Genomic DNA, 13871 nt, shown 5'->3' with positions numbered 1-13871 from the left:
GAACTAAGGTGTGAGCATCACGGCTGGTTTACAGGACCAGCTCCTTAGACCCATGAGTCTGTCTCACCTCCCGGCGTTCACAGCTCCTTCTTCACCTCCTCCAGGGCCTCCTCCATGGTCAGCGGGGTGGGCCTGTGTTGCCTGATGTACTGTGGGGCAGAGGACACACAGGGAAGCCATCACCACTGCTGCCTCAGTCTACTGAGGCTTTGGGTCCTGGAGATGGTGCCTATCCCCAGGGGCTAACAGAAAAAATAAAGGGATGCCAGGTGGCAATGGAAACAGAAGAGGAGAGGTGAACCCAGGCAGCCTCCGGGCAGGTACCCTGCAAGGGGTGAGACTTGACTGAGCCTGGAAGGGAAAAGGGACCGTGGTGAGGGGCAGGGCTACCCGGGGTGCCCTCAGAGGACACAGGTTGGGGAGAAGGACTTGGGTGCCACTCTCAGGGTGTGGGCCTGGAGCAGAGAGCAGGCAGCCACACGTGGGCTGCAGGCAGGTGACGTAGTCAGATCACTTCAGCCTGCATCCAATCAACTGATGCACATCCAACAGAGGAACAAGTTAAAAGGACCCCACTAGGGAGCAATCAGCCCAGTCCAGAATGTGGGAAACCGTCAGATAACCTATTTTCTTTCTTTTTCTTGGCCACACCGTGCGGCATGTGGGATCTTTGTTCCCCAACCAGGGATCGAACCCACACCCCCTGCATTGGAAGCGCAGAGTCTTAACCACTGGACCGCCAGGGAAGTCCCAGGACAACCTGTTTTCTTCCAACCAGTAAACTGCAAGGAAACAAAAGAGATGGGGGAGGGGGGAAGACCTCTAGAGCAGTGGTTCTCAAAGTGGGTCCCCAATGGGCCCATGGGAGAAACGCCCACTGCTAGGCCCACCCTGCTGCCAACACAACCCCAGTGGTCAGGCCCTCAGGGGTCTGACGCTGCTCAGGACTGAGAACCACTGCTCTAGATTAAGACATCAAATGATTTTTTTTTTGCGGTACGCGGGCCTCTCACTGTTGTTGCCTCTCCCGTTGTGGAGCACAGGCTCCGGACGCGCAGGCTCAGCGGCCATGGCTCACGGGCCCAGCCGCTCTGCGGCATGTGGGATCTTCCCAGACCGGGGCACGAACCCGCATCCCCTGCATTGGCAGGTGGACTCTCAACCACTGCGCCACCAGGGGAGCCCCAAACGATCTTGATGTACCACTTTGGACACTGATGAAATAAACAGGAGAAAAAGGTACAACTTTTATGAGATGAGTGGAAATCTGAACACTGGATATCTAATGATATCAAGAAAACTTAGGGCTTCCCTGGTGGCGCAGTGGTTAAGAATCTGCCTGCCAATGCAGGGGACATGGGTTCGAGCCCTGGTCCAGGAGGATCCCACATGCCGCGGAACAACTAAGCCTGTGTGCCACAACTACTGAGACTGCACTCTAGAGCCCACGAGCCACAACTACTGAAGCCCGCGCGCCTAGAGCCCATGCTCTGCAACAGGAGAAGCCACCTAATTAGAAGCCTGTACACCACAATGAAGAGTAGCCCCTGCTCGCTGCAACTAGAAAAAAGCCGACACGCAGCAAGAAAGACCCAACGCAGCCAAAAAAAAAAAAAGTGCTGCAGGAATTCCCTGGCTGTCCGGTGGTTAGGACTCTGCACTTTCACTGCCAAGGGCACGGGTTTGATCCCTAGTCAGGAAACTAAGATCCCACAAGCAAAACCAAAAAGAAAAGTTAATTTGGTTTTGGTATACTGGCATTGTGACTATTTTTTTAAAGTCTTTATTTTTAAGAAATATATACTGAAATATTTGTAGATAAAATGATAAAAATCACCATGCAGAACAACTCATATAGTATGATGCCATTTCTGTAAAGAAATATATATATCATGTTATTATATATAAATACTATACCTCTTCTATATATTTTATACATAGTATAAAATATGTAAGATATAATATTGTACATGTACATAACAGTTTATATTTTACATAGGAAAAATCTAAAGACTATATATATCAAGTTGGTAATAGTTATCTCTGAAATTATGGAGAACTTTATAGGCTACATATCTCCAACAAAATTTTTATACAATACTTTTTGTAATCAGACAAAAAAATAAATTTTGGAGGGAAAAATAGAGGTGAGTGTGACATCTCTTGAACTTAGCCCTTGGGACTGAGGAGAGGGGCCCTGCCTGTGGTGGCCCACGGGAACGGTAGGTAGAGGGACAGGACCCTCACCGAGGAGGTCACCTTTGGTCCAAGGTCACACAGAGCCTGGGCTGCGGCTGGCTCTCAGTGCCCCTGCCCCGCACCAGCCCTGGTCATGGCCAAAGAGAGAACAGGACTCCTTCCACGAGGACTGAAGGTGAAGGTGGCGGGGCCCCCAGCGTCCCCGCCACCCCGGGCTGAGCGTGGGAAGCCGCCTGCCCTCTCTTTCCCGGGAAGGGTTAGCTGCACCATGGTCACCTCTTTGGTTTCCTCCAGGGTGTGGTAATGGAATGAGTCCCGGTCCAGGGAGCGCAGGAGGGATGCATGCAGGTGCCGGCTGGCCTCGATGAACTGCTGTGTCAGGCTCAGTTGCTGCTTCAGCACATCGTTGAGCGCGAACACGGTGGGGCTGTACGCTGTCAGGGCTGCACCGGGTTCCGTGTCAGTCGGCAGCCCCCGGGGCCCCATCCCCCTGGCCAGACCCGCTCCCCGCAAGGGCCCTGCAGCCCCCAACCGTGGACTGTGTCGGGATGCTCTCTGCAGCTGCTGCCACCTTCAGAAGCAGCAAAGGACTCGCCTATTCTGTGCCTCTCTCTACTCAGTAGTAAAGGAACCGCTCTCTTCGCTGACTTTGTGTGGATCTCACACCCTCAGCTCAGCTCCCAGGCAGAACCGGAAGCCTCACCTCGGCGTCCAACACAAGGAAAGAAGGCCAGTGACACGGCTCCCCAAACTGCAACCGCACAGTGCGAATCTGACACTCCTGAACTGTACACTTAAAAATGTGGAAGAGGGTAAATTTTACACTATGAATTTTTAAACACATAATTAAAATAATTTAAAATGCAATTAAAATATAATAATTAACTAAATAAAAGTACAATTAAAAATAACTGCAACCGGGGCTTCCCTGGTGGCGCAGTGGTTAAGAATCCGCCTGCCAATGCAGGGGACACGGGTTCGAGCCCTGGTCCGGGAAGATCCTACATGCCGTGGAGCAACAAAGTCCGTGCGCCACAACTACTGAGCCTGCGCTCTAGAGCCCGCAAGCCACAACTACTGAGCCCGCGCGCCACAACTACTGAAGCCGGCGCGCCTAGAGCCCGTGCTCCGCAACAAGAGAAGCCACCGCAATGAGAAGCCCGCGCACCGTGACAAAGAGTATCCCCCGCTCAGCAACGAAGACCCACTGTAGCCAAAAAATAAAATTAAAATTAAAAAAATTAAAAAAAAAAATAACTGCAACTGTTAAAAATGATCATTACTAAGACTACACAGTAACATGGAAAAAATGTTGAGGTTAATATTGTGTTTAAAAACAGGAGATTTTTTTGAAGGATATAAATATTTCACATATTACAACCAATATATTTTAATATCTTCATCTTCTAAAAATGTTAAGAAAATGGAAATGGGGGGAAAAAAGCAGGTTCTAGATGGATCCTTGCTTGTGTCATGCGAGTCATCAGCAGCCCTGCGGGACCTGACACAGACTGGGTTTCCCAAGGTGGCTGCTGGGCGTCTTCCTATTGCCCAAGGCTGGGCTGGGCCTCCCCAGGGCCCCACGACTCTCCCACACTCAGCAAGGAGGCAAGTGTCGCGTCCACAGGGCTGGGCCGCTCAGTACTGGCTGAGTGTCTTCCAGAGGAAAACACCTATGGATTCTGGACAGAAAGGCTCTGAGGGGAACACACAAAATAAAGATGGCCCTGTGGGGGTGGAAGGCTCATAGGTATGTTCCTGGTAGCCTTCCTGTTCTGTCCAACATCGGTGTCCTCGACCTAAGGGACCCACAAGGTGAACTGGGCTGTTACCTTCTATGGCGTCCGCACTGATGACGTGGCTGGCGATGGGCGAGGGGTCCACATAGGCACCTCCCAGGGCTGGTCCGATGGCCGCTACGCCGGCCGCTGTCCCAAGGACAAAGGGGGAGAGGTGAGTGGGCAGGATTCAGACAAATGACTTTCTCATCAACACGTGTGAGGCTGAAATAAGCTACATGAATCTGTCCTTTTCTCTTTCTGAATGTGATGGCCACCCTCCTTGCTTTTTTAACCGTTACCCCTTTTAAAAATTTCCCAAACCTGCCTCCATCTTTCTGGTAGGTTCTCCCTGTTCAATATACAAGTCAGGTGTGCTGGCTGAAGTGGTCACCACAGCTCAGCACGGCTGACAACTGTGGCATCGTGCCCTCCCCTGGCTCTGCCCTCCTTCCCCAGCTATTTAAGGGCTTCGGAATGTTCCCTGGATTCTAACTGGCTGGCTGATTTATGCTGCCTTTTTTCTCCCTCCTTTCAAAGTCAGGCCGCGTCTAGGAAATCAGCACCACCAATGTTTTATGAAAGCATCTCTTTATTTTTTATTTTTCACTTTTTTTTAAAAACATCTTTATTGGAGTATAATTGCTTCACAATGGTGTGTTAGTTTCTGCTGTATAACAAAGTGAATCAGCTATACATATACATATATCCCCATATCCCCTCCCTCTGGAGTCTCCCTCCCACCCTCCCTATCCCACCCCTCTAGGTGGTCACAAAGCACCGAGCTGATCTCCCTGTGCTATGCGGCTGCTTCCCACTAGCTATCTATTTTACGTTTGGTAGTGTATATATGTCCATGCCACTCTCTCACTTCGTCCCAGCTTGCCCTTCCCCCCACCCCGTGTCCATCTCTTTAAATTGCAAAAAAAGAAACAAAAATGGGCACATTTGCTGCCCACAGGCTAGGCTGTCAGAAAGGCAGCAGGAGGACCTGGAGAGGGACACAGAACCAGGGTTTAAAATCCCCTTGAACACCTTCTAGTGATCTGAGTTGGCTCGTCTGACTGATCTTCCTCCCTGAGAAACAGAACAGTCACGCCCCAGCCAGGTGTGAGGTCCCAGTGGATGTATGACTAAGCCCCCAAATCCAAATGAACAGACAAAGGGAGAACCGCACCCCAGCGCACAGTCTGGAAACAAGCTCCGTCCGTATTGCGGGTGTTGTCTAGACAAGAAAAGGGAGCAGGAGACTCGCTAAAAGAAAGCGACCTTTCCATCCGCAAGGGCCAAGACCAATGCTGGGGACACGAGAAAAGATGAGCAGTGCCGGCTGCACCCCAGAAGAGAATCCACCGACAAACGCAGCGAGTTCAGACAACCAGCCAGCTGGGCAACACAGCAGCCCTTGGAGCCCCCATGCTGGGGCCCCACAAAGTGCCTGAGCACATGCTGTCCCAGAAGGCGGTTCCTGTCACCCTGGGTAACACTGACATTTGGGGCACGGTCACTCTCTGGCCAGGCCGTCCTGGCCACTGCAGGATGTTGAGCAGCACTCCTGGCCTCCACCCATAGGCTTCCCGTCACCCAGACCTTGCCGATGTCTGTCCCCTGGGGCCAGGATCACCCCAGCTGAGAACCACTGCCTTAGTCTTTGGTTTGAAACCCTTCAGTGTTTTAGAGCTTGGAAGACAGTGGAGAGTACCCAAGGAGCCCCCTCTTCTGTGGGAGAGGAAACAGGGTGCTGAGGTCCCCCCAGCTGACTAATGACGACAACCCAGACCTCCTGGCCCCAGGGTTCCTGCCTGTCGCTGCCTCTGGCCTGCCCCTCCCTCCTCCAACCAACATGCTTACCCTTAGCCCACTGGTAGGTGAAGGCGGGATCGAGGGTCTGCACAGCCATCTCCTTCACCATGACTCTTGTAACACCCCTGGCCCACTTTTTCCGAGACTTGGGAGTTGGTGGAGGAAGGTCTGTCTTCAGGCTTGCAGAAAATTCAGACCAAGTCGCCAGCGTCCTGTCAGGAGACTCCTCAGAATGGGGCGTCGACTCAGATGCTGTTGGACTGGGGGATTTTTCAAAATCATCCGAATAAGCCGAGCTCACTGTGCTGGCCGTAGGTTCCTGAGACTTTGACCCCAGGCTAGAAGTGCCCTTGGGTCCAAGGGACGAGACGGACCGCTGGCTCAGGCACTCAGAAATCTTGCTTCCAGAGCGGGGGGCCCCAGCCCAGGGGTTTTTGCTGGATGCCTTTTCCCCCTGACCTTTCTAAAACAAAGGATGGCAGAGGTCACTGGAAAGTGTTTTCGAATGAACAAGCTCGGAATACAACTGCGTTAGGATGAGGACACCCCAAGGGCCCAGGAGGTGAGGGTCCACGCTGTCCTTCCTAGATTTAGGCAGGCTGAGTATCGTGAGCTGAACTCTTTTTTTTTTTTTTAAACATCTTTATTGGAGTATAATTGCTTTACAATGTTGTGCTAGTTTCTGCTGTATAACAAAGTGAATCAGCTATATGTATACATTTATCCCCATATCCCCTCCCTCTTGCATCTCCTTCCCACCCTCCCTATCCCACCCCTTTAGGTGGTCACAAAGCACCGAGCTGATCTCCCTGTGCTATGCAGCTGTTCCCACTAGGGATAAATGTAAAATAAATGTAATATCTATTTTACATTTGCTGGTGTATACGTCAAAGTTACTCTCAGCTGACCCTTCCCCCTCCCAGTGTCCTCAAGTCCATTCTCTATATCTGCATCTTTATTCCTGTCCCTAGGTTCATCAGAACGTAGGGACAGGAATAGGTTCATCAGAACGTTTTTTTTTTTAAGGTTCCATATGTATGTGTTAGCATATGGTGTTTGTTTTTCTTTCTGACTTACTTCACTCTGTAGGACAGACTCTACATCCACCCACCTCACTACAAATGACAATTTCATTTCTTTTTATGGCTGAGTAATATTCCATTGTATATATGTGCCACATCTTCTTTATCCATTCGTCTGTCAATGGACGCTTCCATGTCCTGGCTATTGTAAAGACTGCTGCAATGAACATTGTGTACATGGCTCTTTTTGAATTATGGTTTTCTCAGGGTATATGCCCAGTAGTGGGATTGCTTGGTCATACGGTAGTTCTATTTTTAGTTTCTTAGGGAACCGCCATACTGTTCTCTACAGTGGCTGTATCAATTTACATTCCCACCAACAGTGCAAGAGGGCTCCCTTTTCTCCACACCCTCTCCAGCATTTATTGTTTGTAGATTTTTTGATCATGGCCATTCTGACTGGTGTGAGGTGATACCTCATTGTAGTTTTGATTTGCATTTCTCTAATGATTAGTGATGTTGGGCATCCTTTCATGTGTTTGTTGGCAATCTGTGTATCTTCTTTGGAGAAATGTCTATTTAGGTCTTCTGCCCATTTTTGGATAGGGCTGTTTGTTTGTTTTTTTGATATTGAGCTGCATGAGCTGCTTGTATATTTTGGAGATTAACCCTTGGTCAGTTGCTTCGTTTGCAAATATTTTCTCCCATTCTGAGGGTTTTCTTTTCGTCTTGTTTATGGTTCCCTTTGCTGTGCAAAAGTCTTTAAGTTTCATTAGGTCCCATTTGTTTATTTTTGTTTTTATTTCCATTTATCTAGGAGGTCGGTCAAAAAGGATCTTGCTGTGATTTATGTCATAGGGTGTTCTGTGTATGTTTTCCTCTAAGAGTTTTATAGTGTCTCGCCTTATATTTAGATCTTTAATCCATTGTGAGTTCATTTTTGTGTATGGTGTTAAGAAGTGTTCTAATTTCATTCTTTTATGTGTAGCTGTCCAGTTTTCCCAACACCACTTATTGAAGAGGCTGTCTTTTCTCCATTGTATATTCTTGCCTCCTTTATCAAAGATAAGGTGACCATATGTGCGTGGGCTTATCTCTGGGCTGTCTGTTCCATTGATCTATATTCTGTTTTTGTGCTAATACCATACTGTCTTGATGACTGTAGCTTTGTAGTATAGTCTGAAGTCAGGGAGCCTGATTCTCCAGCTCCGTTTTTCTTTCTCAAGATTGCTTTGGCTTTTCGGGGTCTTTTGTGTTTCCATACAAATTGTGAAATTTTTTGTTCTAGTTCTCTGGAAAATGCCATTGGTAGTTTGATAGGGATTGCACTGAATCTGTAGATTGCTTTGGGTAGTAGAGTCATTTTCACAATGTTGATTCTTCCAATCCAAGAACATGGTATATCTCTCCATCTGTTTGTATCATCTTTAATTCTTTCATCAGTGTCTTATAGTTTTCTGCATACAAGGTCTCCTTAGGTAGGTTTATTATTCTTTTTGTTGCAATGGTAAATGGGAGTGTTTCCTTAATTTCTCTTTCATCATCATTTTTCATCATTAGTGTACAGGAATGCAAGATATTTCTGTACATTAGTTTTGTATCCTGCCACTCTATCAAATTCATTAATTAGCTCTAGTAGTTTTCTGGTGGCATCTTGAGGATTCTCTATGTAATGTCTGCAAACAGTGACAGCTTTACTTCTTCTTTTCTGATTTGGATTCCTTTTATTTCTTTTTCTTCTCTGATTGCTGTGGCTAAAACTTTCAAAACTATGCTGAATAATAGTGGTGAGAGTGGGCAACCTTGTCTTCTTCCTGATCTTAGAGGAAATGGTTTCAGTTTTTCACCATTGAGAATGTTGGCTGTGGGTTTGTCATATATGGCCTATATTATGTTGAGGTAGGTTCCATCTATGCCTACTTTCTGGAGAGTTTTTATCATAAATGGGTGTTGAATTTTGTCAAAAGCTTTTTATGCATCTACTGAGATTATCATATGGTTTTTATCCTTCAATTTGTTAATATGGTGTATCACATTGATTTATTTGCATATATTGAAGAATCCTTGCATTCCTGAGACAAACACCACTTGATTGTGGTGTATGATCCTTTTAATGTGTTGTTGGATTCTGTTTGCTAGTATTTTGTTGAGGATTTTTGCATCTATGTTCATCAGTGATATTGGCCTGTAGTTCTCTTTTTTTGTGACACCTTTGTCTGGGTTTGGTATCAGGGTGATGGTGGCCTCGTAGAATGAGTTTGGAAGTGTTCCTCCCTCTGCTATATTTTGGAAGAGTTTGAGAAGGATGGGTGTTAGCTCTTCTCTAAATGTTTGATAGAATTCACCTGTGAAGCCTTCTGGTCCTGGGCTTTTGTTTGTTGGAAGATTTTTTTTCTTTTTTTTTTTTTTGCGGTATGCAGGCCTCTCACTGTTGCGGCCTCTCCCGTTATGGAGCACAGGCTCCGGATGCTCAGGCTCAGTGGCCATGGCTCATGGGCCCAGCTGCTCCGCGGCATGTGGGATCTTCCTGGACCGGGTCACGAACCCATGTCCCCTGCATCGGCAGGCGGAGTCTCAACTACTGCGCCACCAGGGAAGCCCTGTTGGAAGATTTTTAATCACGGTCTCAATTTCAGTGCTTGTGATTGATCTGTTTATATTTTCTATTTCTTCCTGGTTCAGTCTTGGAAGGTGGTACTTTTCTAAGAATTTGTCCATTTCTTCCAGGTTGTCCATTTTATTGGCATATAGTTGCTTGTAGTAATCTCTCATGATCCTTTGTATTTCTGCAGTGTCAGTTGTTACTTCTCCTTTTTCATTTCTAATTTTGTTGATTTGAGTCTTCTCCCTTTTTTTTCTTGATCAGTCTGGCTAACGGTTTATCAATTTTATCTTCTCAAACAACGAGCTTTTCATTTTATTGATCTTTGCTATTGTTTCCTTCATTTCTTTTTCATTTATTTCTGATCTGATCTTTATGATTTCTTTCCTTCTGCTAACTTTGGGGGATTTTTGTTCTTCTTTCTCTAATTGCTTTAGATGTAAGGTTAGGTTGTTTATTTGAGATTTTTCTTGTTTCCTGAGGTAGGATTGTACTGCTATAAACTTCTCGCTTAGAACTGCTTTTTCTGCATCCCATGTTTTGCGTCATCGTGTCATTTATTTCTAGGTATTTTTTGATTTCCTCTTTGATTTCTTCAGTGATCTATTGGTTATTTAGTAACATGTTGTTTAGCCTCCATGTGTTTGTATTTTTTACAGTCTTTTTCTTGTAATTGATATGTAGTCTCAATGCATTGTGGTCGGAAAAGATACTTGACATAATTGCAATTTTCTTAAATTTACCAAGGCTTGATTTGTGACCCAAGATATGGTCTATCCTGGAGAATGTTCCATGAGCACTTGAGAAGAAAGTGTATTCTGTTGTTTTTGGGTGGAATGTCCTATAAATATCAGTTAAGTCCATGTGTCATTTAAAGCTTGTGTTTCCTTATTTATTTACATTTTGGATGATCTGTCCATTGGTGAAAGTGGGGTGTTAAAGTCCCCTACTATGATTGTGTTACTGTCGATTTTCCTTTTTATGGCTGTTAGCATTTGCCTTATGTACTGAGGTGCTCCTATGTTGGGTGCATAAATATTTACCACTGTTATATCTTCTTCTTGGATTGAGCCCTTGATCATTATGTAGTGTCCTTCTTTGTCTCTTCTAATAGTCTTTATTTTAAAGTCACTTTTGTCTGATATGAGAATTGCTACTCCAACTTTCTTTTGATTTCCAGTTGCATGGAATATCTTTTTCCATCCCCTCACTTTCAGTCTATATGTGTCCCTAGGTCCGAAGCGGGTCTCTCGTAGACAACATATATATAGGTCTTGTTTTTGTATCCATTCAGCCAGTCTATGTCTTTTGGTTGGAGCATTTAATCCATTTACGTTTAAGGTAATTTCGATATGTATGTTCCTATTACCATTTTCTTAATTGTTCTGGGTTTGTTTTTGTAGGTCTTTTCCTTCTCTTGTGTATCCGCGAGCAGAACTCTTGAAACCCTTCAGCACGAGGCTGCTGCACTTAGCACTGATGTTGTGAGCACGTGTAGCTGGCACGTGGGTGAAATCTGTTAAAGGGTCATTATTATGTATTATCAAAACATGCGTTGATAATGAGGTGGTTACTAATATGGAAAGAATCACCACGGGGCGATGCAACAAGTACAGGTTAGTTGTGGGGAAGTTGAAGTGGGATCTGCTTTAATCTTCTGATATGTTAAGTAGCTCTATCCTGTTATTACCTAGATCAGGGTCTCTACCCATGGCACGCTGACATTTGAGACACGAACATTCTTTGCAGCGGGGGCCATCCTATGCATTGTGGGACACTGGCACAGGACATCCCTGACCACTACCCACTGAATGCCAGTAGCACCCTGCACCCCAGTCATGACCACAGTGTTGCCAGACATTGCCAAGTGTCCCCTAGGGGAGCAGTCGCCCCGAGGTGAGAACCACTGACCTAAATGAGGCATAACGGTTGCAAGCTGTTCTACCCAAAGACCTAAAACGAAAAATCAGTTTTTTGTACTTACTTTCTGTTCCAAGTCTGATTTCTCACTGAGGGCTGGAGCCAGATCATCAAGGGATAAAATGTTTATTCTCAAATCTGTAATCAAAAATGTAACATGTCGATATTTACTCCACATGCATTTACCATCCTGTTGTAGGCACCGGGCTAAGTGCTAGGGACGGGAAGAGCAGAAGGCGTACAGTCCCTGTCCTCAGAAAGTGAGCCCAGGGATCCAAGCACTTTTTCTCTAAAGGGCTAGGTCATAAATATTTTTGGCTTTTCGGGCTAGTCTGTCTCTGTCACCATTGCTCAGCTCTGCCCTCATGATTCAAAAGCCGCCACAGACCATGTGTAAACAAATGGGTATGGCTGTGTCCCAGTAAAACTTTATTTATAGGGACTTCCCCCATGGTTCTTCAGTTAAGACTCCGGCCTTCCAAAGCAGGGGATGCGGGTTCGATCCCTGGTCGGGGAACTGAGATCCCACATGCCACACGGTGCGGCCAAAAAAACAAAAAACAAAAAACTTTATTCATAAGAACAGACGACTGGGCTTCCCTGGTGGCGCACTGGTTAAGAATCTGCCTGCCAGTGCAGGGGACATGGGTTCAAACCCTGGTCCAGGAAGATCTCAAATGCCACAGAGCAAGTAAGCCCACGAGCCACAACTACTGAAGCCCATGCGCCCTAGAGCCCGTGCTCTGCAACAAGAGAAGTCACCCCAATGAGAAGCCCATGCTCTGCAACAAAGAGTAGCCCCCGCTCGTCGCAACTAGAAGAAAGCCCGCACACAGCAATGAAGACCGAACGCAGCCAAAAATAAATAAATAAAACATTAAAAAAATTTTTTTTAAATAAAAGAAGAGCCAAGTATTGTGAACATGTGTGCAGGGGCCCTGGAGGTCTGCGAGGAGGGAGTTATAACCTCAAGGGGGTTGGAGACTTGGCTGGGGAAGGAGGAGCTGACACCAGGTCTGGCCACAGGATCTGCAGGACCCAGTGCAAAGGAAAAAAAAAAAAACCAGACGGTGGGGAAATTCCCAGTTGTTAGGACTCTTCGTTTTCACTGCTGAGGGCCCGGGTTCAACCCCTGGTTGGGGAACTAAGGAACTAAGATCCCACAGGATGTGCAGTGAGGCCAAAGAACAAAGCAAAACAAAGAAACAAAACACAGACCACGGACCTCTCGGCCTCTGGCCTAGACAGAGGAGATGATCATGATGCAAGGAAGGACACCTAGTGACACATGTGCTTGAGGTAGAAGAGGGGGACTGGCACCTCGTCCTAAGTTCTCATTTAAAGCAAGTCAAGGACACTTAACTGTGGTGCCAGCTGGCCAGTCACCAGCGCCCAAATGCCTTGGGTGCAGGTTACTCAGGAGGAGGAAGGCTCTGCGCAGTTCGGGTGTCCCAGCGGGTTTCTGCCCCATCAGTATGTGAGCCCACTCCTCCCCAGGACGGGGGAGGCCGACTGGCTGCCAGTATTCGCAGGGACCCCATCATGTGGCTCATTTCAGGCCCGAGGCACAGAGGCGCTGTGTGTGTGTGTGTGTGTGTGTGTGTGTGTGTGTGTGTGTGTGTGTGTGTGTGTGTGTGTGTGTGTGTGTGTGTGTGTGTGTGTGTGTGTGCGCGCGCGCGCGCGTGCGCACACAACTGGGGATGGGAAGGGTGCAGTGCGGGGGGGGGGTCCACCCTGCGGGGCCTCAAAACTCAAGCAGGTACATGATCCAATCATGGCTGAGTTGAACAGACACTTCCGAAGAGGGCCTAAGGTGTCTAGAGGCTTCCACGGAGGGCACATGCTAGGTTGGAGGGATGAGTCTCCCTGAGGAGGCAGGACGAGACCCCCAATTCTAGGAACAAGCAGGGGACAGTTAGCAGGAGCAGACAGGAGCAGGGCCCTCCCGCAGGTGGCACAGCGCTGGGGATGAGCAGGAGATGGAAGACTGAGCCGTCTACTCTCTTTGGAAAGGTCAGCTGAGTGCAGCCGTCTGGCAGCATAAGACCCAGATCAAAGCCCAGCTCATCATTCTAGCGTGAGGGTCTCGCCCCCGCCTCCGAGCTCCTCTAACACTGCCAGTTACCACAATGCACGTCACACGTAAGTCCAGAGATACGTTCATGGACAGAGCCTCTGAACTAAGCCATCCCAGCCGGCTCGGGCCAAGGCACTGCAGGAGACTGTGGACGAGTTCTCTGGAACAGTGTTGTCATTGGCTGAGGAATGACGTTATTGTCACATCAACCAACCTGGACATGCACACACTTACTAAGCAGGAGGCCCCACTGAGGCACTCCACAGGCACCAGCTCACTGACACAGCTCTGCCCCACGTTACAGATGTGGAGACCATGGCACAGAGAGCCTGACACTGCACGGCCAGAAAGAGGCGGAGCAAGGATGTCCACCTCAAGTATGCTGGACCCCAAACTCAGACTTGTACTCACCACTCCCTGCTACGTGCCTCCCTTGAGGCTGCATCAGAATGAGGGAAGGTGGGGTCTGG

At 47.5% G+C, this 13871-nt stretch overlaps 1 protein-coding gene across 13 annotated transcripts in view; it reads right to left on the bottom strand.

The window, feature by feature from the left end:
* Positions 1–13871, bottom strand: part of C3H19orf44 (chromosome 3 C19orf44 homolog) — a 32135-nt gene that overhangs the window by 9980 nt on the left and 8284 nt on the right. For 6 of the 13 annotated variants that reach the window (XM_060144650.1, XM_060144645.1, XM_060144646.1 and 3 more), the window contains exons 4-8: positions 11389–11462; positions 5829–6243; positions 4032–4127; positions 2476–2642; positions 68–149 (exon numbers count right to left, since the gene is read on the bottom strand). In XM_060144650.1, coding sequence (XP_060000633.1) covers positions 78–149; positions 2476–2642; positions 4032–4127; positions 5829–6243; positions 11389–11462 — 824 coding nt within the window. In that variant the 3' untranslated portion in view covers positions 68–77. Of the gene's footprint in view, positions 1–67; positions 150–623; positions 783–1013; positions 1215–2475; positions 2643–4031; positions 4128–5828; positions 6244–11388; positions 11463–13871 lie in introns of all 13 variants that reach the window. The other 7 variants (XM_060144640.1, XM_060144642.1, XM_060144643.1 and 4 more) reach the window with 3 other exon arrangements.

This window comes from Lagenorhynchus albirostris, chromosome 3, assembly GCF_949774975.1.
Source record: "Lagenorhynchus albirostris chromosome 3, mLagAlb1.1, whole genome shotgun sequence".
In the NCBI taxonomy this organism is placed as follows: domain Eukaryota; kingdom Metazoa; phylum Chordata; class Mammalia; order Artiodactyla; family Delphinidae; genus Lagenorhynchus; species Lagenorhynchus albirostris.
The sequence above is the reverse complement of the archived record's forward strand: the minus strand, read 5'-3'. Positions and strand labels throughout refer to the sequence as shown.